Genomic DNA, 23,535 nt, shown 5'->3' with positions numbered 1-23,535 from the left:
TCCTAGTTGTCTCTAGGAAAAGCACTTGTGTGATTGAGTCAGGAGCTGAATAAGCCACTTTTCTTTTTTTCATGGAACACCATTTTCACTTGAAAGAATAACTGACAAACTATGGTTATTCAGACTTGAGTATTCGGCACACATTTTCTCAAAAATGAACAAAGGGAAAGCCTGTCACTTCAGGAAAAGCAAATGACAGCATTTGTTGTCAATGTCAAAATTCGAGCTTTCAAGAGGAAATTGGAATTTGGGAAAACTTTTACCTGCCACTGGGAGCTTGACAGCCTACCCATACATTACAGCTTTTCTCATGACACTAGTGGTGATAGTAACAAATGTGATTTTTGGATATTATATAATAAAATTTGTCAAAATCTGGAAGACCTTCATAACAATGTGCCATTTTCCACATAATTAGTGCATGATTAGGTAAAAGACTTATTCAAAGGACAAAATAAATCAAAAGTTCATTGATATGGCTTTTGATTTCACACAACTAATTTAATAAACTACCATTTGTAGAGTTTTGACATGATATTAAAGAAGGATATTCACAGTTACCTGGAAAGGCAATTAAAACACTCCCTTTTCCAGCCACACATATGCGTGAAAATTCTCTTCATATATTTCAATAAAACAACATATTCTATCAGACTGAACACAGAAGCATTTATGAAAATCTAAATGTATTCTCTTAAGTGACATAAAGATATTTGACTAAATGTGAAACAAATTCATTCTTCTTATTAAATTTTTTTCTGTTTTGAATAATATAGTTGTTTTCATTAACCATCTATTGTCTGTATAAACATACAAGTGCTTATTATTAGTTAATAAGAATTTTTACATTTTTTCATTTTAATTTTTAATATGGTAAGTATGGATAGCTATGTCCCCCGATAAACAAAAGTTCTTTGGGTTCATGAATGATTTTAAGAGTGTAAAGAAATCCCGAAACCACAACATTTGAAAACTACTGCTCTAGGATCACTCCCTGCCTGTCCACGCTTCATACTGCCACCATCTTTCCAATCTTCACATTGATCATAACACTCCCCATCCATGGCATACTTTCGTGTGTAGTACAGGGTCCTCAGTGATCTATCCTGCCTAACTTTAGAGTTTTATGTCATACCACTCCCTTCTGTGCAGGGTGATGTCCACCCATAATGAATTGCTTGTCATTGCTCCCAAACTCTCCATGCTCTTTCTTGTCTCTGCATCTGCACACATGCCACCCCCACCCCACCTGCTCAATGTGTCTCTACTAATGTGTCTTCCTAACAATCCTTTCCCAACCACCACCACCATAAGACCCCAATCAAATTCCAACTAGCCTACAAAACCTACTCCAATATCACTACCTCAGGGAAATTTCTCCAAACCATACCTCTCTCTCCCTTCCCTGGGATGAACATATTGATACTTTTTATGAACTTCAGACAATAACCAGCCATATATAACTGTGTTATAATTATCTGTATAAAAATCTGCCTCCCACATTGGACTGTCAGCCCCAGGGAAGTGACCATGGGTTCCTGGTTCAAACAGAGTACTGATTCGTAGAATCCCTCCATAAATATTTTCCAAATAAATGATTTCGAGATCCTTTCCAGATTTGGAGTTCCGCAGTTTATTCCTCAAATACGATATACTGAACCATAATCTTTTTACTAGTTAACAAAGGGATGTATTTGCTTTACCTACACACATTCATCCACAGGCTTTTTGGTTTTTAGTTAAAGAGATCATCTCCTAAGATTTTTTTCATATCTTTTTTGTCCTTGCAAAGATAGCTCTGTAGAAAATTTGATATATTAAATTTTATGTATTTAAATAAATTATAATGTGCATATAATCATTAATAATATATATATTCCACACCAAGGCATCAGTAAGAATTAATTTTTAAAGTCTGCTCTAATATGAATATAAAATTATGTAAGAACTCTGTATAATAAGCTCACAGAGTACAAGAAAGGAGAGGAAAAAAGTAAAAGAGAACTGCGAAAGAACTATGAGGGATTTCCAAACAGCAAAATTGTCAGTGAAGCCATGAGAAACTCTACTCACTAAATTCTTTAATTTCTCAGCCTACCCAAATATTGGGCATACCCTAATTCCCTTGCAGGGGAAAAGCTGAGAGTCTGGAACTAGCCTATCTTCCGAGGACTTAGAGACAACAGCATGGGAATTTCAACGAGACGTTTTTACTTTCTTTTGACCAAGATTCAAATTCTTTATTCCAGCCCTTGATAAGTAAATAAGAAGGTAAATGACTATTTATTTGTAAAAAGTTTTTCATGATTTTGTGATGGCACCTTGTTCCATATCATCTCAGATAAATCAGAATAATTTGTGAAAATTACTCGGTGATTTCCACATTAGATATTTTAAACCTGATGTTATTTCTAAAACAAAAACCAACCAGGAGAATCCAATTAAGTAAAATGTATGTATTAATATAAATTAGCTATTCCCATCTGGAAAAGGGCAGCCATTTCTGTGTTGAGGTGCCTCAATGATACTGAGGCTGAGACAGGTTAGATGATACAGGCATACCATTAGCAGCAGACTCGATACTAACCCAGATCTCCCATTCCAATTGCAGTGTGTTTTTCATTCATTGTCAATAAAGACATCAAAATTAGTTCAAAACCAAATCCTCAAATCAACCTTTTTTTTGTTTGTTTTTCTCCTCTAAGAAAGCGACCGTGTTTCATAGAATTTCCTTAAGACATGTTTGTCATGCTGTTTCATTTTCATTCAGCACTGGAGAAGAGCCACAGCCATTCAGTTCATGGCAGGTGATATCAGACAGATGGATTACACATCTTTAGGTACTTAAGGCTTGCAGAAAATGCTCAAACTCTTTCTGCACTCAAAAGCATAAAAGCTGTGATTATTCCACACAGCTTAGAGTTGGATTGATGATGTAATCATCAAAATTGACATAAGATGGCTAAAAACATTAGTTTTATTTTGTGCTGCCTCCCGTAAATTTAGAAAACACAAAATAAATGATCAACTGACTTTTGAGTAAAACAGAATTTTTCTCAAACCTTTCGATTCATGTACTATACAACCTGATGGAGAAAAAAAAATGTGCTGCCCAACTATAAAACAGAGGTTCTGTTCAAAATTAGTAGAGAAAACTAACATTAACTTTTGACAGGCCTGCTATTTTATTTTATAACTTATATAGAATATGCCTTCATAGTAGCAAAAGATATAATGACAATGTTATATCATAAATACTAACTCAAAGAAAAGACATATCTTACGTTAAAAACACTTTTTGGGCCCAGTGCATTGGCTCACCGCTGTAATCCTAGCACTTCGGGAGGCCGAGGCGGGCGGATGGCTTGAGCCCAAGCGTTTGAGATCAGCCTGGGCAAAATGGCGACTGAAACCTCATCTCTACAAAAGATACAAAAATGATCCAGGCATGGTGGAGGGCACTTGTAGTCCTAGCTACTCAGGAGGCTGAGGTGGGAGGATCACCTGAGCCCGGGAGTTCAAGGCTGCAGTGAGCCGTGATTGTGCCACTGCACTCCAGCCTGGGTGACAGAGTGAGACCCTGTCTCAAAAAAATAATAATAGTATAATATAATAAGTAATGTTATAGAAACACTTTTTTGTCATTGGAATAGATCAGGGAACTAGTAATTAAGATATAAACAAAAAAACCCCCACACACATAATAAACTATATTGTTTTTCTTAAGTTATTAATAGATCCAGAGCTTCTGATTGTAAGCTCAAATATATGTAGTGAGCTGCCAAGAATTAGAGGGCCATTTAGGGATAAACTACTATGGAGCCTAGAATACATGTGGGGGCAAAGGGGAATGGTAGGAATGGGGAAAATGTCACAGATGACTTTGATCATGACTTTGGTGCCATAGTGGTAGGTTCTTTTATAAGATGACTGATGTACTTATTTTATTTGGTTTGTCATTGTTTCTATATTCTATCTATCTTGATTTTTTAAATGTGATTTTTGGCATAATGCAAAATAAATCATATTTCAAAATTTACATAGCTGATTTCTTGTGGTTTTGATAGTTCTATTATGTATCCTGCAAATAGATATTTGTTCCCTTCCCTGAGAAATTGAGCAGGGCCACTCCATCAGTCTGCCTTCCCTTCTTTCTCATCCAGGTGATCGGCATGTGTGAGTGTGCCTCTATACACTGCACTTCTCAGTTCATTCCTTTAATTCCGTAGTCACAATTGTGGTTCCAGCACAGCAAGAACTTGTTTAAAGAGTGGTTTGAATTGTGAGGATGCTTGAAACCATAAAAGAGGGAAAATAGCTAGGGAAACTGAAGATAATTTAATTATGATAGTTTACAATAATATAGTGCTTACTAATTCCAAAAACTATTCTAGACACAACATAATTAACTCATTTATTCCTTATGATAACCCAGGAGGTCGGTTTCCCTACTACCCTCATTTTATAGATGAATTCAAGCAATAAGGGGTTACTTTGTCCACGATCACACAGCTCATAAGCGTCAGAGCCAGGGTTTAGAACAGACAGAGAGTAGCACCTGAGTCCATGCTTTTAACCACTATACTAAATGGAAGATTCAGGGAAAACGTCAAAATTGTCTTGGAATAATTGAAGGGCAGCAGATTGAAATAAGGAGTAAACATATTCTCCATTGCCTCAGAAGGAAACAGAGTCTGGCTTAATAAAAGAAAGGAAATACTAAAGATAGGTAGATTTTTCTGGCAGCAGTGGTTTCCATGTCCCTGCTGGTTGGTGATCAGATCTTTTCTGGAGCAGCAGTTGTCAATGATGCTGACAACGAGAACAGTGGTTGGGTTTGGCAAAACTTCATTTTCTATCCTCATTTGTATGAGTCAGGGATGTATTACAATAATTGTATTGTTACCAGTACTTCTTTATTTGGGGAGTTACAAAGTTATGAAAAGGCGGGGGGCAGGATGCAGAATAATTAAGCAATTTTATTGACAAACTTTACTGGCATTACTCTTTTGCTGAAAGTATACTATATTTTGGCTTAAAGTGTCAAAACAGAATTTTTTTAAATGCTTTTAAAAAATGGACAAAATTATATATATTCTTGAGGTAAAACATAATGTTTATATATTATATATACTGTACATTGTAGAATGGCTAAATCAAACTAATTAACATTAAGTACAGGCTTTTGATAGATTTATGAACTTGGCTTATTGAGAATGAGGTTGAATGATGATGTTTTCAAGTTCAAATGTGTAGTGCAGTACTAAAAGCATGACTTAATGTTTATAGCTTTAAAAAATTACTAAAAAATGACATTTTGGTTGATGTTGTTATGCCCAATCGCTTGCTTTCCTAACTCTTGTGCAATTTTTCATTTATTGCAGGTAATTCGTATGCAAGAAGCTACACGTAATTAAATGTGCAGGATGAAAAGATGGCACAGGCACTGTTGGTACCCCCGGGACCTGAAAGCTTCCGCCTTTTTACTAGAGAATCTCTTGCTGCTATCGAAAAACGTGCTGCAGAAGAGAAAGCCAAGAAGCCCAAAAAGGAACAAGATAATGATGATGATAACAAACCAAAGCCAAATAGTGACTTGGAAGCTGGAAAGAACCTTCCATTTATTTATGGAGACATTCCTCCAGAGATGGTGTCAGAGCCCCTGGAGGACCTGGATCCCTACTATATCAATAAGAAAGTGAGTATTGATTTTAGACTTCTAATAAATCTTTAATGAAACTCTTAACTGTAATATACTTTTCTGGGCCTTATATACAGCATCACAATTTTTCTTCTGTTAAAGATTTTATAATAGTCTTCACTGTCACTTATTTTTATCACAATATAATAAAACAAACATTATAAGAAATGAAGTCAAGAGTTGGTTACAGTGAGGAAATATGAATAGATGAATGATTTCTACAATTTCACAGTGATAATTCAGATAGTCAAAATTAAAATTAATATCAACAAAGTGAAATATCTGTTATGGCTGACATATTCAAGCACAGGGTAGACTACAGAATAATACCTATGCAGAAAAGAATTATGAGCATATGTTGTACTTAATTATTTTTTAGTTCATGACTGACTTGATGTACCTTCACAATGATTTGTATTCTAGAGGACAATAAATAATCTTCTGCTTAGCGTCCTCCTGTAGCCAGACAATACATGAAGAAGCATGTTCACCCAGAGATTCCTTCCCCCCCAGTAACCTAGAATATGATTAGGATCTTCTCTTAACCTTATATAGTTTGTGGCATGCTAGATTCTGGATCATGTATACCATTAAAACATCACCCTGAAGAAAAAAATGTCAAAATTGGAAGACCAAAAAGAAAGAACTTTCAAATTTTCTCCATCCATACATGATTTAAATTAGTGGTTATGACTGTGCTTTCCTAATGCTAAAATAAATGCATAACTGTATCAGAATTAGCTGGTTTCTATAGTTAAACTAGCTGGGTGATATTTTATAGAAAATATAAAAAATAGGTGGTACACTCTATGCTTTCTAATTGGATATTAAGGCATTTTATAACCACGATTTATATTTTACACTTACAAGCGTAAAAATAGCTCAATGTAGAAACTAAAGATAAATTAGTATCACCATGAGTTGATGACTTATAGATTATGGAAGATATTGAACACCTTTATTAGTCAAAGCACATCCTTTTAAAAGTTTATAATTTATAAAATCAGTGATGGCTAAAGGCAATGACAACCATTCAGACATGGAATTAGTCCTGTTGTTCTAAATAAGTACTTCTCAAACTTGCACATCCATACAGATTACCTCAAGATGTTTTAATTTGCAGATTCTGAATCCATAGGTCTGGGCTAGGGCCAGAGATCCTGAATTTCTTACAAATCATCAGGCTGTTACATGGCCAAACTTTGAATAGCAAGCTTTAATGTTTTATTTAAAGTCATAAGACTACATGTAAATAGCTAAACAGAGTCTCCTTTTTCCCCTTTTATAGCTAGTTTCATAAAAGGTGACATTTAACACATTCATGTCCTTCTAAAAATAACTTATTTCAACAATTTACTATAGAATTGATAAAGAAAAATTTGAAATGTAGTTATGATGATTACAATAAGTCACCCCCCAAGAAATTGGAAAAAATATTATCCGGTGAAAACTGTTGCTCTGAAGGATATGTTTGTAAAGATATCTTTAAGAAAGGAGGCATGATTTACTCTGCTATGATTAAAAGTATTTGCTACTTAAAGAAAGGAAGTGTCCTTAAAAAGAGAATCAATCAGGCTGGTAAGATTAAGGGGGAAACAAAAGGAGAACAACAGAGGCAAACGTTAGTATTTTCCAAGGGAGACAGAACTTTAGTAGTAGCACTGAAAGCATTTTCTTCCCAATGGCCAGGCCACCTCATTGTGGAGGGGCTACACTGAACTACCTAACACATGCTCTTAAACATTCCACATCATTTGATTAGGTCAGCTGGCTTGGGCTCCATATTCAGCAAGAAACCTTCTGACTACAATTTGTTTTCCCCTAAACTTGCTTGAAGAAAAGAACGTGCTCGTTACATCACTACAATTATCTCAGTCCATATGAAAGTAATGTATCTCATTGTAAATAAATACACTGGAGGCCAGGCATGATGGCCCACACCTGTAATCCTAGGGCTTCGAGAGGCCAAGGCAGGAGGATTGCTTGAGGTCAGGAGTTTGAGGCTGCAGTGAGCTATGATTGTGCTACTGCACTCTAGCCTAGGTGACAGATCGAGGTCCTGTCTAAATAAATAAATAGGTTGGCATTCTTATTTTATATACCAGGTTTTCAAGTTTGGTAAATGTGAGTCTGCCACTAAAAAACAGAATTGTCCTCTGTTGTTGACAAAGTCAATTTTTATTGCCTCCATGGCTGAGAGCCAGACTTAGACCCTGATTTATTCATAGTGGCTGTGAACCGTCTTGCAAGACATCTAGACAGTCTTTACGGTTGGCTGCACTGCTTTCATTTATGAAGTATCCATAAAGATGAAGATTAAGGTACTATTAAACAAGGAGGTAATTTGTCATTCTTAGCATAGAAGGAGTAAAGTAAGAAGCTAATGGAGGAAGTTTTAGAATTTAAAAATATGTTATGAAGCAGTGTTAATTATATGGAAAAATACAAGTAAAGGGCATTTAAAAGCTTTAAAGCATTATATAACTCTTTACCATCATCAATTAGTGATACATTTTGAATACCTAATTTAATTAAATGAGTAATATCACAATGTATTTTAATGGCATTTAATTTGACCAGGGTGCTACTAATAATAGTGACAGTGATAATCATAACTAACTTTTCTTGTGCTCATACTGTGTTAAGCACTGCTAAGTTCTTGAACTCATTTACTATATAGTGAACCAGTGAGGCAGGTCCTATTGTTAGCTCAGTTTGTAAATGGGGAAGTGAAGCACAGAGAGATGAGGTAACTTGCTCAAGGCCACACTCCTTAAGTGGTGAATCCAGGATCTGAGTCCAGGCATTCGACTCCAGAGCCAGAGCTCTTAACCACTAAGTGAAATTATATACTATGCTTATTAACATAATAAAATAAAAGCGAAAGTTAAAAAATTGGCTGCATCATTTTTTGAGTTCTCTGATTGATGTGGTCCTAATCATTGAGATGTAAATCTTATTCTTGCCACAAAGTAGTAAAACTTTTAGTAAACTTATAAGATGTGCATCTAAGTAACATTCCAGGAAAAAGAAGCAAGTAACATTCCAGAGTACAAAATAGCTGGTTTAACATACTTCCAGCTGTAGCAATGACGATCTGTTTCTCCCCTATTCATCTGTCATTTTCTCAAGTAATTTTCAGTTTAGGTATATCTCTTCATAACATCAGAGCCCCATAATTTCAAATTCTTGCAATTATTTCACTATGCAGGACATTAGTATTTTATTCTGCATTTCTCAGAACTCAGGGTTCTCTTTGTGTCAGGTATTGTTCCTGAGACATAAACTGGGATTGTAGTCTTAAGGCCTGCTCTGTTTTAGAACCTATAAATTCAACGAAGATGCTCTTAGCATGTCAGCTGTAATTCCGCTAGTACTGCGAAGGCTAATCTTGCAGGAGGAGCAAAAGGTTCCATGTTCAAAGGGATAATTTATTGCTGTTCACTCTGTTTTTGGAGATAGTTCAAAATGAAACTCTCTCCTAATGTCGCAAGCAGAAATTGCTTTTTCAGGGAAATTGTTTCAAAAGAGCATGAGTACCTGAACCTTAAATTACGGTGAGCTTTTTCAAGTTATGCTGTTGTGTTGCTGAATGCCTAAATGGATCTTGACTGTTCAACTGTAATATTAAATAATCTAATCTTGTGACTCCAAGGCAACCCTTTAATGCTTCTGTGCTTCAACAACAGTCTTTCCAAGGTCCACTGTCCTTTACACACAGTCCTACTGCTAGTAAAGAAGAGTTTGCTTGCCCGCTTCATAAAACTATTCACATTTATAGTGTGCAGTTTCTGGAAAATTGTTAGTTAAGTAATGGTTGGCTCTATGGTCTTAAATACAAAAAGGCAATGAACAGAGAAACTGTGTAGTTTCTGAAAAATGGTTAGTTAAATAATGGTTGGCTCGATGGTCTTAAACACAAAGGGATAATGAACAGAGAAACTGTTTGGTTTCTGGAAAATGGTTAGTTAAGTAATGGTTGGCACCATGGTCTTAAATACAAAAGAGCAATGAACAGAGAAATTGTTTTCCCTGCCCTTTATACTGACAATATAAATATTTTTGTCTGCCTATTCAAACAAAGCACGTTGTCAGCGAACATAAATGTATGGCATATAGCCCCTAGTTAAAGGAGAGAAACATATTATTAAGTAAATGGATATACAGAATAGATGTCTTAAAGGTAAATAGTATCTTTAAGGTAAACCCACATTTAATTAAAACAAGTGTTTATTTGCAAACCAGGCTATTAAATACTGTGAAAAAAATGGAGAAAAAGTAGATTACAAGCTCTTTATGCTCAATGGTTTATAACAATTTCTAACCTAGTTCTCACTGGAATGAACACTATGTGTAAACTGCTACTTGACTATAATTACAAGCAACATGTAAAAGAGTACAAATTAATATACTAAGACTTACTGGTAAAGAGAAACAATTAGGGAGTGATCAGGAGGTAGTGTGATTTATTTGGAAGGACATGATTAAGGAGGTGATTGATAGCTGAGAAAATTCCCAGAGAGAAGGGATTTTCAACCTTGATTGCATATTGGAATTGCCTCAGGAAATTTTTAAAAATACCCAAATCTGTGCCCATCCCTCAGAAATTTTCATTCAATTGGCAATTTTAAAATCTTTACAAGACAGCCTAATATTTAGGCAGGATTAAGAACCTCTGACATAATAGGGGGTCACTGTAGGTGGAACCATATTGTAATGTGTTGTGGAGACATTTCCCTGAAATGAAGGGAGTTTGCATTAAATGACCTTTCAGTTGCCACCTTCTTCTAGGAGTCTATGACATTTATATTCAGAGTCATAGGGAGAGTTTGACTAGTTGTGAGTGAGGCTGACAACTGAATTGAATTGGCCATAGCAAAGATGACTCTAGTGGGAAAAAAATAAAAGATGATTCTATAGGAACATGGTAAATAATCACTTGTAGCATAGCTAATGCTAAGTGGATGATTGTAGCTTTCAGATCATAGAATTTTAATTGTGGAATGCCCTTTGAAATGGTGTATTTCAGACTAAATTTCAATAAATCCATCTCTCTTCAGTATTAGCTGAGAAGTTGAACTCTTCTCACACATCTATAGTCAGCAAAACCAGATTATTCAACCTGTTTGAACATTTTAAATCTACAGGGACAATCAGAAGCCATCATAAGCTTTGAAGTTAAAAGATTTGATGTGATTAAAATACTTATAAAAGATTATTTTAGTAGCAATGTGTACAGAGTAATCTGAAAAGTTACCAAAGCTGAGGACAGATGGTAAGCTTTAAATAGAGTTGGAATCTGTAACACTACATTACAATTCCATAAAAAAATTTGTGTAGAATTGTCAGTTTGTATCAGCAAGTTGGAACCTTAGAGATAGATTAGGTAATAGTAAATAGTATCTTTATTTGTAACTATATGTTAATTTAAACATCTAACATGTTTGTAGTTATGATATATCAACTGGTTTAAACAAACAAGTTTGAACAAATTCTATTTTTTAAAAAGTTCTTCATGTTTGTAAGCTCTTTAAATAAGCCCATGTCTAATTTAGTAATTTTACTCGTATTTTCTTTTTCAGACTTTTATAGTAATGAATAAAGGAAAGGCAATTTTCCGATTCAGTGCCACCTCTGCCTTGTATATTTTAACTCCACTAAACCCTGTTAGGAAAATTGCTATCAAGATTTTGGTACATTCATATCCTTTTAATGTGAATTGCCTAAATGCTATTTCTAACAGTTGATTTTAAAGAAAATGTCAGTTATATTTTCAAGTATTTGTAAAATTTCTTTGAGATTAATGGTAACATTGTTAAATTCATTTATTTGCATTTGTTTTCCACTATTTATAACGAGAGTATTATAGAATGACTACAGCATTACAGAAGAAAATATGTAACCAACCATGATAGTGAATGTGCAAAGGAAATACATAGTAGGAAAAAGAGCAAATCTCCTTACACCTTTATCAGCTTCAATGAGATCATATATAACCATTGCTAAAGATTAGATTATGGTTAGTATTACTATTTGCATTACCAAGTGTTCAAACTTTTATGCCTTAATTGTTTCTGTATCTTCAGCGCCTGGATTTATCCTTCTTTGTGTCCTTCCTTCCTTCTTTCTGTCCTTCCTGTCTTCTTCCCTTCCTTCATTCTTCCCTTTTCCCTTCCGTCTTATTCCCTTCTTTTTTTCAGTAAATATTTATCAGACTCCTACTATGTGCTCATGTACCTGGTTGAGAATATATATCAAAAAGTCGAACTTGAAATTATTTACAATGTTAGTCAAAAAGCATATGTAAAAGGGCAGAAGACGTTTGGATTTCAAGAAAATTCTCAAGTAATGATAAAATAGAATGGTGATTTTCTGAGGCAGTGTTCAAGAATGGGAATTTTGTATAGGCAGATTCAAAGCAGGCTTCTATATAAACTTAAAGACTGATTCACCTAGAGACAGGGCAAATGAAACTGATAACCTTTTGAGGTATGAATTCTCTCATTCTATGGCTTGATGTTGGAAAGTATTTATATTCTAAAATAAAATATTTATCTCAAAATAATCATAAACTTTCTTACAGGGAAGTCTGGACTTAGATCCCAAGAGAACGTACTACAGCTAATTCTCAGAAGAGCATCAGAATAGTGCTATCTGTTTAGGTATAATATGGACTAGATACAAGAGTATAGCGGTCTGTTGGGGTCCGCCACAATCTAAAGTGTAAATAAAAAGCTAGAAAATAACATTACCTTATCAGCACAAAATTGGATCTCCCTCTTTTATGCTATAAATTGTAAAGGAGTAAGTTACATCACTACAAACCTACTATTTATGATAGAATTCTCAATCAATGTAATCTTTGATTATACTGGGCTCTACATTCTCACACTTTTTACATTGCATTCGTTAACGTTTTATAAGTCAGTGAGGATGAATATATCTGAAGTACACATTTTACACTTATGGCATACTATAAACTTACTAAGGGATGGTGAGTTCTTCTTCCAGGGCAATTTCACACAACTGATTGGAATGCAAAATAACTTGCATTTGCTTCAAATAGAGATCATTTTTCTATTAAATTCAGTTTTGTGAGTATATGGTATAAAATGAAAAAAAGAGTGCACCAAGGCCATATCACAGGCTTTGAAGTTTCTTATTATTTTATCATTGTTTTAAAACAAATAATATTAATTTCACAGTTTTTGCATTGATAAACTTTTTTGTGTGTTTTGGATCATTTATAAATGGCCATGGTAACCTACTAACATTTATTCCTTAACTATAATCTACTTTATTCAGCATGCTTATCATGTGCACTATTTTGACCAACTGTGTATTTATGACCTTGAGCAACCCTCCTGACTGGACAAAGAATGTAGAGTAAGTAGGAATAACTTCTGGGAATGAGAAATGCACACTCAAATTCTCTAGCAATCTCCTTGTGGGTATAGTCTGACTTAAGGTTTGCACTTCTGTCTAAGAAAAAGTTATTTTCATAATATGAAAGAAGATAAGGGAAGTTCTTTGGGGGAGCTATTCTTCTACGAGGTAAGTATTTTTCCAACAAAATCATGACAATATCTGTTAAAGAGAGGTTATAAATTAGTATACGCTTTCTGGTAAACTAAACCAATCATCTAGCCTAAAATTAGGTCTCAATCATGGTTAATCATTTGAGATAAAATACAGTGATCAGTTCAGTAATTTGATGAATTAAATTATTTTATTCTAGTATATAGTGATTATTGTTATATTCGAATAGAATAGATTTAGGTTTTTAGCTCTAAATTGAGTAGATGTCTTAATTATACATCTAAGATGTCTAAGTTATATTTAGATATGTAAGTTTTTTATACACAACATGCGTGCTGAAACAGCTTAGATGTGTTCTGTAAAAGAAATAAAATGTCTTCCATAAAACTGTGTTCATAAAATAACAGGGCTTAGGGGAAACATGATTGGGGGAGAGTAAAACTTATGGAACTTTGTAACTAGAATACAACATAGAAACCATAATAATCCCAATAAAAAGACACTTGCCCAGTTGATTCTTTTCTAATGTTTGTACCTAAAATCATAGCCATTGAGTTCTTTGTGGCCTCATATCCCAGGCCTCATCCTTTCTCCCTTGAAATGGAGACTGGGGATATTTGTATGATTTCATCAAAATAAAATGCTTCATTCTGTATTTTAATACATGGAGAAAGGTCTAAGCACATTAGTTGTTCAGGATGTTAAACCAGGCCCTTGTTGCACTAAAAGAAAACACTTGTGTGGATGTTGTGTATTAGTATCAAGATCTTTTTATTATTATTATTGCAAGGGATTTTCCATTTAAGTGTGAGAAAAAATGCCCTTCATTGTTTCAAAACATCAATATGCTGGGGAAAACTGTGCATGAACTAACACAATTTCTTTATCGTAACAACATTATTTCATTTTCTTATTTTTCAGTCACATATGAGGTTATTTGCATCAAAGAAACATAGTTTTTAGTGAAACAAAGTGGTTATATAGGCTACTTATATATAGTATAATACAATAATCAGGTATCCGACTGGTTAAGTAAAAAATGCAGTATGCTCTTTTTATTGTTATATTTTTAAAAGTAATGTACAATCGGAGATAAGATAGTGTAACAAATACTGCCACTTTTAGTTCCGTTTTTATAGATTTCTCTGAGGATTTACTGTACCACTCTAAGCCATTATTTGTCAGTTATTTAACATGTTATTTTAAAAAAAATAGTAGCTTGAAAATGCTGCCTAGAAATTATTGTAATAGAGAATCCAGCTCCCATATTGAGGAAAGCCATTTAACTTAGAACTCTCATTTACTATACATGATTTTGGAGTTAACAAAATGGACACTCCTATGTAAGACTACTCTGTATGTGGTTTTCCCAGCAGAAATTATTGAAGCATTTAAACATGTATCAATTTCATTTATTTGTATAACGTTATTAAAAGATAGTTAAAGAAGGCAGTTGGAGTTTGTGACCAGCCTGGCCAACATGGTGAAACCCCATGTCTACTAAAAATACAAACAATGAGCCAGGTGTGGTGGCAAGCACCTGTAGTCCCAGCTACTCAGGAGGCTGAGACAGGAGAATCGCTTGAACCCAGGAGGTGGAGGTTGCAGTGAGCCAAGATCCCACCACTGCATTCCAGCCTGGACGACAGAGCGAGACTCTGTTTCAAAAAAAAAAAAAGGCAATTGAATATACAGGCCTCTCTTTCTAAAGAAGCAGTAATAACTTAGAGATGATTATACCCATTATGAAGGCAGTCTTAGCTTTAGAAAGTTTTTGATTTGCATCATTCAGCTGGAAAACTTTGCTCAGGTTTTCTGATCAATTGTCTTCAGTAGCTTGAAAGCAAGCCAGCAGGAAAAAAGCAAAGTAGTAGTGGTTACTACCCCAAACCCTGGGTTCAGTGAAACAGAAGATAACTTAGTTCTGAGATGAAAACTGAAGTCACCGATATTTGAAACAGTCCCTGTACAAAGATGTGGCATACACAAAACCATATTATATAGTGAGGGGAATGTTATATAAGGCAAGGCACTTCTATAGACTGCATTTTATTTAATTTTATTTATACTGCATTTTATTTAAACCAATATATTTAAAATATGAAAATTCAACAATTAAGATTAGCCAAATTTCAAGGTTTTAAAACACCAAAGTTACAGGAACATAGACAGAATTGTTCCTGTGACATAGACAGAATTGACAGCTTGATTATGAGCCTAGTGTGGGCATAGCCACGAAAGATAAAGGTCCCCTGACTCCCACTTACCTGCCCAACCTAGTTACTAATAACCATTTTTGAATACCTATTCTGTGTAGAGCTCTGTCTCAGTAGGCTCTAGGACTCTCTTCCATGGACAGCCATGAACACTTCCCATACATTCCAAATGTACCCACATATTTTCTTAATTTCCCCAAATCAAGAACAAAAGTAGGGACTTTAATCTTATTCCTAGTAACTCTATAGATAACACAGAATTGCCTCAGCATAAACCACAGGGCACTAACCACTAATATAAGAAACAGAACATACATGTGTGGTGTTTCTAGGCCTTTAAAAGGCCAGCTATCTCTACAGACAGAAATATCACGGTGATTATGTGTGTCACACAACGATCCAAACTACAACACAGTAAACATAAGCTTGATATTGTAAAATATATCTCTTCCTAATAGTCAGCTACTTCATATAAGTAAAGATAGGAATTATTGCTTATGAGATCAATTGAATTGTTGGGGGAGAAAAGGAAGGGAATGTACTTAAGAAAACTAGACTTGAAGATATCTGCATAATTATCCTTGATGTCTTTGTTCCCTCATATGAAAGAAACTTGTGCAGAAAACATTTCAAAATAATGATCCTAACATTTTTCATGTATAAATACTGGTAGGCTGAAAAATCTAATGAATTTAATATGAGTAAATCGAATCTTTGTGGCTTGGGTGAAGTGCTCTGAAAAATAAACTTAAATTGTGCTTTTAAAGAACACAATGTTGAAAAACAAGTACTCTCAACTATTTTGGGAAAAAAACGAAAACAGCAATAACTTATATTGTCAAGACTCAAAGAAAAGAGGGCTAGAAATACATGACATTAAACAGCAAATAGAAAAGTCTTCCACCATTTTGGAGGCTGAAAATTGAATTTAAGCAAGGTTTGAATGATTTAGCCCAATTGCACAGAGATAGTAGCTGATGCAAGGTTAGATTTAAGAATTTTGTGTATCCGTGTATTTTGGCATTTGTGCAAACACACACATATAAAATACTAGTGAACTGGAACATTTCATATGATAATATATACACATACACACACATATCTATACAGCACGCTCATGCACACACACACATACATTCAGGGTGGGAGGGAGGAGGGCAGGGAGAGAGAAAGAAGAGAGAGAAATGGGGGGCAGTTTATAACTCTACATGATTCTTAAAAATTGAAAAAAAAGAAATATATTTTCTATGGTAGACATGTAAACTAGCCCTCAAAATGAGTCTACTCATTAAGAAATTTGAATAAAATATTTTATTATTTAAGTAAATGAATCCAAGCTATGTTGCCTCTAAAGTTGTACTGTCCGATGAGGAAGCCACTAGCCACATATGGCTATGGAACCTTGAAATTTGGCTAATATTAATTGTTGAATTTTCATATTTTAGATATATTGGTTTAAATAAAATGCAGTATGAAAAATAAGTTGACTTGCTTCTTCTCATCTTTTCGCTTGCTACTAGGAATTTGAAAATGACATTTGTGGCTTACATTACATTTCTATCAGATACTGCTGCACTAGAAGGTCAAACTAGATGATTATCCATAAGATACATGAAACTATTATTCTAAAACCCAAATAGTTAAACAAGATTAGATTCCTAAAGAATATATTTTCTCTTCAGTTTAACTCTTTACTCAGGCTTGTAAAACTAACTAAATGAATAGATTATTTGGTAAATAGAAGTAAGGAACAATATTTTAATGAATTGAAAAACCACAAAAGGATAGGATTTGCTATGATTGAAAACATTTATTTTAACAGTTCAAGCAAAATTGTTAATTTTGGCTTGGATGTTTTTCCTAGGTACACATTCACTGGAATCTATACCTTTGAGTCACTTATAAAAATCTTGGCAAGAGGGTTTTGCTTAGAAGATTTTACGTTTCTTCGTGATCCATGGAACTGGCTGGATTTCAGTGTCATTGTGATGGCGTGAGTAATTTTGAAAATTTGATAAGCGCAAAGGAGTGAAAATAGTCATAGTACAAACAAGGTCTTTGTGTCATATATTAAATGTAGAGCTTTCTTGTTAGTCAAGTTAACTATATGGATTGTGTATTTTAAGAATACATATTAGAATACATATTGCAATGTAAATATATCCAGTAAATGATCAATAAATGGGGTTATCTTCATGTCATATAGTCTTTCTCTTCATCAAAATGAAGTTATTCATTGACTAAATTTAATAGCAACAACTGTACTTGGATTAGTTTTGCAAACAAATGTGTTCATATTAGTGAAAATTACATTGAAATAAAGCAACACAATTTTGTTTCTTAAAAGCAACCTTTAGCATATGGCAGCCTGAGGTCTATAGCAATTCCATTTGTTAAACTCACAGGGCTCTATGTGCCAAACCCAGCATTAAGTCCTTATTTAGTATAAACTTTGCCAAAACTATCAGTAACTCTGATTTAATTCTGCAGGTATGTAACAGAATTTGTAAGCCTAGGCAATGTTTCAGCCCTTCGAACTTTCAGAGTCTTGAGAGCTCTGAAAACTATTTCTGTAATTCCAGGTAAGAAGAAACTGGTGTAAGGTAGTAGGCCCCTTATATCTCCAACTTTTCTTGTGTGTTATTGTGTTTGTGTGTGAACTCCCCTATTACAGATATGTGACAGAGTTTGTGGACCTGGGCAATGTCTCAGCATTGAGAACATTCAGAGTTCTCCGAGCACTGAAAACAATTTCAGTCATTCCAGGTGAGAGCTAGGTTAAACACCGAGGCTGACTTTAATTATTGAGTTTGAAATCAATTTATATGACTTACAGCATTAGCCTTGTTGCTTATTATTACAGTTCATCCGGTTAAATAATGCCAAATGATGTTTCAATGCCAGTTTAGCTCCTAAAATTTTATAAATTACATGCATATTTATAAAGTCAGCCTTTGAGTTTAACAGAAAATTGCATGAGACATCTTCAAAAAATGCTAATTTGGGCCTCTTGCGCGCTCTCTCTCTCTCTTTTTCACTACCATGGCTTTACTAACAGATTTGGATTTTACCATTCGCTGCAGATGTAGTTCAAAACTGGATCTCCTTTTACAAAGGAGAAAATATTGTTGTTGAGGAGCATGTATATGGCATGAGACTTAACATTATTTTAAAATTCTTTTCTCCTCTAAATTACTACTGCTTGGAGGCTAGAGTAAAGAATGGATTGGTGGAAAATGGCTGCATGAAACACAAAATCTGAAATGAAAAATAACTCCAAGTTTTTTTGTATGTTTGTTCAGCATGTAAAACCACACAAACAAAACTTCCTGACTAGATATTTAAACCTTCATATTGAATTTCCAGCAAGCACACTGTTCATGTATAAAATCTGCTGTTCATCTATTTCCCAAATCATCAGGCTATCCATACAGCTTTGGTGTCTAAATAGTCAAGCAATCATTTATGGGGGAAAGAGAATGTGTGTGACTATTAAGAAATCATGGTTTCTGGCACTCTTCCTCAGGTAACCTATAGTTTTCTCTCTGCAGGTTTAAAAACCATTGTGGGGGCCCTGATCCAGTCGGTAAAGAAGCTTTCTGATGTGATGATCCTGACTGTGTTCTGTCTGAGCGTGTTTGCTCTCATTGGGCTGCAGCTGTTCATGGGCAATCTGAGGAATAAATGTTTGCAGTGGCCCCCAAGCGATTCTGCTTTTGAAACCAACACCACTTCCTACTTTAATGGCACAATGGATTCAAATGGGACATTTGTTAATGTAACAATGAGCACATTTAACTGGAAGGATTACATTGGAGATGACAGTAAGAAGTATTACATTATGTTAACCTTAGTGTTGCTGAGTGAATTTTCAACTATAAATAGTTGAGACTGTGGGTGTACAGCCACCTTTGTAAATAACTGAAATAGTCCAACTCTGATTTATTACTAATACTAATGTGAATAGGATTAATATGAAATAAAATGTTTTTTTTTATTAACAGGTCACTTTTATGTTTTGGATGGGCAAAAAGACCCTTTACTCTGTGGAAATGGCTCAGATGCAGGGTAAGAAACATAATATATTTTTTAAGATATAGAACTCTTTGCGAAAAAAAAAAGTAGGTAGGAAAACATCTACATGGTTATATGTGTAGCCTTACCATGTATGCAATAAAGAGTGGTGCTGCTCCCCTAGGAAGTGCCTTGTCTGCCTTACTGGATTGCCACTGGTCCTAAACTCACAGGCATTAAAAATCATCCCTTTGTGAAGACCTTTCCCCAAAATTTCACAGTTAAGATGTTCTTAAATTGATGCTCCCATGTGTGAAGGCCCAGAGTCTGTCTTTGCTGTACATCCATCAGAGCTGCTAGGAAACACAGGAACACAAGATGGGCCCCTTTTTATTGGTGTACATATGTATCAATGGGATGAGTTTTGTCGTGACTGGAAAAGACCCAGACTATAATGTGGTCTTCAGGGTGGAAGCACACTTGGGGAAGTGCTTTGAAATATTTAAGTATTCTTGAAAGAGCATGAATTTCTGTATACAAAGAAGCCAAGGGTGCATGTGTGCCAAAGGCATGTCCAAGTATCAGTTGACATAATGAATAGGTCTTTTAGGCCACATGTTACAATAAAAGATGCCATAATATCTTAGTCATGCTGTTATTCTCTAACCCTTAAATATTTTCCTAAGAGTATTGTAAGTTAATTTTAAATCAAAATAGGGAATTTTTTAAGAGCTGAGAGATAGCAATAGTAAGTGACTCTTAGGACATGGAACTTAAATATATTTTGAGTCATCCTTTAAAAAGGGAAACTGGTGTAGCCATAAAAATCTAAGAGAGTTAATGAAAATGTATACTAGTCATATAAATAGAGCTTTGGGGAATTTTTTTTCCTGACAGTTTTCCTAGCCTTATTATGAATGTAGGGGGTAAGAGCATAGGTTGTAGAGTTCATGTATACCAGGGTTCAAATCCTAACTTCAACATTTGTAAGCTCTTTGACCTTGGAAAAGTGTCCTAAGCTCTCTGTACCTTAGTTTACTCATCGTTAAAATGGAGAGAGTAATATTCTGTCCCTTTAATAGTTGTGATGATTAATGATTTAATACACATAAAGTATTTGAACGATCACATGGACAATTGTAAGAATTTATTGTATGTACCAGCCTAAGCAACAAAGCAAGACCCTACCTCTACAAAAAAAAAAAAAAAAAAAAAAAAAAAGAACGAAAGAAAGAAAAAAAAGAAAAGAAAAGAAGAAGAAAAAAAGAAAAACCTAGCCAGGCATTGTGATGCACACGTGTAGTCCTAACTTCTCAGGGGGCTAAAGTAGGAGGATTGCTTGAGCCTAGGAATTCCAAGCCACAGTGAGCTATGATCATGCCACTGCACTCCAGCCTAGGCGATAGGCTGTCTCTGAAAAATGGCTGGGAGCGGTGGCTCACACCTGTAATCCCAGCACTTTGGGAAGCAGAGGCAGGGGGATTACTTGAGGCCAGGAGATCTAGACCAGCCTGGCCAACATGGCGAAACCCTGTCTCTACTACAAAATACAAAAATTAGCTGGGTGTGGTGGGGCACACCTGTAATCTCAGCTACTCTGGAGGCTGAGGCACAATAATCTCTTAAACGTGAAAGATGGAGGTAGCAGTGAGCTGAGATGGCACCACTACACTCCAGCCTGGATGACAAAGCGAGACCCTGTCCCCCAAAAAAATTTTTTAAATAAAATTTTTAAAAAAGCACACTCTAAAAAAAAGAAAAGAATTTATTGCCTATTAACTATTATTTATTATGATGATGATTAACATAAAAGCCCAGATACAATTTTGGATAAATTTGGTTAATACATACTTTATTCCTATTAAACCATAATAATCTATTCCCTTTAATGAATTCCTATTATGGCTTAAGTAATTTACGTCGACAGTCCCCAGCCTTTTTGGCACCAGGGACTGTTTTGTGGAAGACAATTTTTCCACCGACCAAGGGTGGTGGTGGGAAATGATTTCAGGATGATTCAAGTACGTTACATTTATTGTGTACTTTATTTCTATTATTAGTATACTGTAATATATAATGAAATAATTGTACAAGTCACCATAATGTAGAATCAGTGGGAGCCTGAACTCAAATGATTCACCTGCCTCGGCCTCCCAAAGTGCTGGGGATTACAGGCATGAGCCACTGCGCCTGGCCATTGGTGATGAGTTTTTTGTTTTTGTTTTTGTTTTTTTTTTTGAGATGGAGTCTAGCCCTGTCGCCCAGGCTGGAGTGCAGTGGCGCGATCTCGGCTCACTGCAAGTTCCGCCTCCCGGGTTCAAGCTATTCTCCTGCCTCAGCCTCCCGAGTAGCTGGGACCACAGGCGCCCACCACCACGCCTGGCTAATTTTTTGTATTCTTAATAGAGACCAGGTTTCACCATGTTAGCCAGGATGGTCTCAATCTCCTGACCTCGTGATCCGCCCGCCTCGGCCTCCCAAAGTGCTGGGATTACAGGAGTGAGCCAGGTGATGAGTTTTAAATACAAAACCATTTTGTATTTAAGCGGCACATTCCATTAAAGAAATAAATGATTTGTATTTTATTAAAATTAAAAGCTGCTGTTTTACAAAGATATACTTAAGAGAATGAAAAGACAAACCAGCAACTGGAAGACAATATTTGCAAAGCACATATCTGATTTAAAAAAAAAAAAAAAGACTGAGGCCAGGTGCAGTAGCTCATTCCTGTAATCCAGCACTTTGGGAAGCTGAGAGGGGAAGATCATTTGAGCCCAAGAGTTTGAGACTGGCCTGGGCAGCATAGGGAGACACTGTTTCTACAAAAAATAAAAATAAAAAAATTAGCCAGGCATGGTGTAGTGTATCTGTGGTACCAGCTACTCAGGAGGCTGAGGCAGAAGGATTACTTGAGCCTGGGAGGTCGAGGCTGCAGTGAGCCATAATCAGACCACTGCACTATAGCCTGGGCAACAGAATTATACCCTGTCTCAAAACAAAACAAAACAACAAACCAGTGTCCAGAATATCTAAAGAACTCTTAAAACTCAACAATAAGAAAACAAATGACCCAATTTAAAACTGGCAAAAGATCTGAACAGATACCCCACACGAGTATATAGTACAGGTGGCTATTAAGGAGGTAAAAAGGCACTCGACATCATTTGTCATTAGGGAATTGCAAACTAAAACAACAAGGAGTTACCACTGCACATCTGTTAGAATGACTGAAAAATGTATCTGGCAATACCAACTTCTGATGAGGATGCAGAGTAACAGGAACTCTTGCTTATTGCTGGTGGGAATGCAAAACTAGACAACCGCCTTGGAAGACAGTTTGGCGGTTTCTTACAAAATAAACATAGTCTTACCATATGATCCAACAACTGCACTTCTAGGTATTTAGCTGATCAATTTGAAAACTTATGTCTTCACAAAAAACCTGCATGTGAATATTTATAGCAGCTGTATTCATAATGACCCCAAACTGGAAGTAACCAAGATGCCCTTCAATGACCCCAAACTGGAAGCAACCAAGATGTCCTTCAATAGTTGTATAGATAAATAAATTGTTATGCCCATACAATAAAATATTACTGAGTGATTAAAAAGAAATGCGCTATCAAGACACAAACAGATATTAATGAATATTAAATGCACATTTCTAAGTGAGAAAAAGCCAACCTCAAAAAGCTACATACTGTATGATTTCAATTACCTGACATTCTAGAAAACACAAAACAATAGAGATGATAAGAAAATAGTGTTTTCCAGGGGTTCATGGTGAGGGATTATCTAGGTAAAGCAAAGGGGATTTTTTTTAGGGTGAGAACCTGTTCTCTAAGATTCTATAATGGTGAATATGAAACTTAATGCATTTGTTAAAACTCATAGACCTTTATAACACAAAGAGTGAATCTTAATATATACAAATTTAAAAAAAACTTTTGTGAGGTTTGGGGATCCCAGGAAGAAATGGAATATGTGACAAAAATATATAAATGTATTGCAAAATATGAAACGACCTCACTGTAGGTGGTGGGGTAATAACATGCTAACCTAAGT

The 23,535-nt window shown here is 35.1% G+C and overlaps 1 protein-coding gene across 8 annotated transcripts in view; it reads left to right on the top strand.

Annotated features, from left to right (window-relative positions):
- The window catches only part of SCN3A (sodium voltage-gated channel alpha subunit 3), a 115,999-nt gene that overhangs the window by 22,210 nt on the left and 70,254 nt on the right, over positions 1 to 23,535 (top strand). For 4 of the 8 annotated variants that reach the window (XM_009443622.5, XM_001152557.7, XM_009443623.5 and 1 more), the window contains 7 exons: positions 5,385 to 5,698; positions 11,284 to 11,402; positions 12,998 to 13,087; positions 17,321 to 17,449; positions 18,131 to 18,222; positions 19,008 to 19,280; positions 19,461 to 19,524. In XM_009443622.5, the coding sequence (XP_009441897.4) occupies positions 5,435 to 5,698; positions 11,284 to 11,402; positions 12,998 to 13,087; positions 17,321 to 17,449; positions 18,131 to 18,222; positions 19,008 to 19,280; positions 19,461 to 19,524 (1,031 nt within the window). In that variant the 5' untranslated portion in view covers positions 5,385 to 5,434. Of the gene's footprint in view, positions 1 to 2,131; positions 2,272 to 5,384; positions 5,699 to 11,283; positions 11,403 to 12,997; positions 13,088 to 17,320; positions 17,450 to 17,946; positions 18,039 to 18,130; positions 18,223 to 19,007; positions 19,281 to 19,460; positions 19,525 to 23,535 lie in introns of those variants that run through there. The other 4 variants (XM_001152817.7, XM_009443621.5, XM_024354702.3 and 1 more) reach the window with 3 other exon arrangements.

This window comes from Pan troglodytes, chromosome 13 (genome assembly GCF_028858775.2).
Source record: "Pan troglodytes isolate AG18354 chromosome 13, NHGRI_mPanTro3-v2.0_pri, whole genome shotgun sequence".
NCBI classification, from domain to species: Eukaryota; Metazoa; Chordata; class Mammalia; order Primates; family Hominidae; genus Pan; species Pan troglodytes.
Note: the sequence above shows the minus strand (reverse complement) of the source record. Positions and strands in the feature narration are given on the sequence as shown.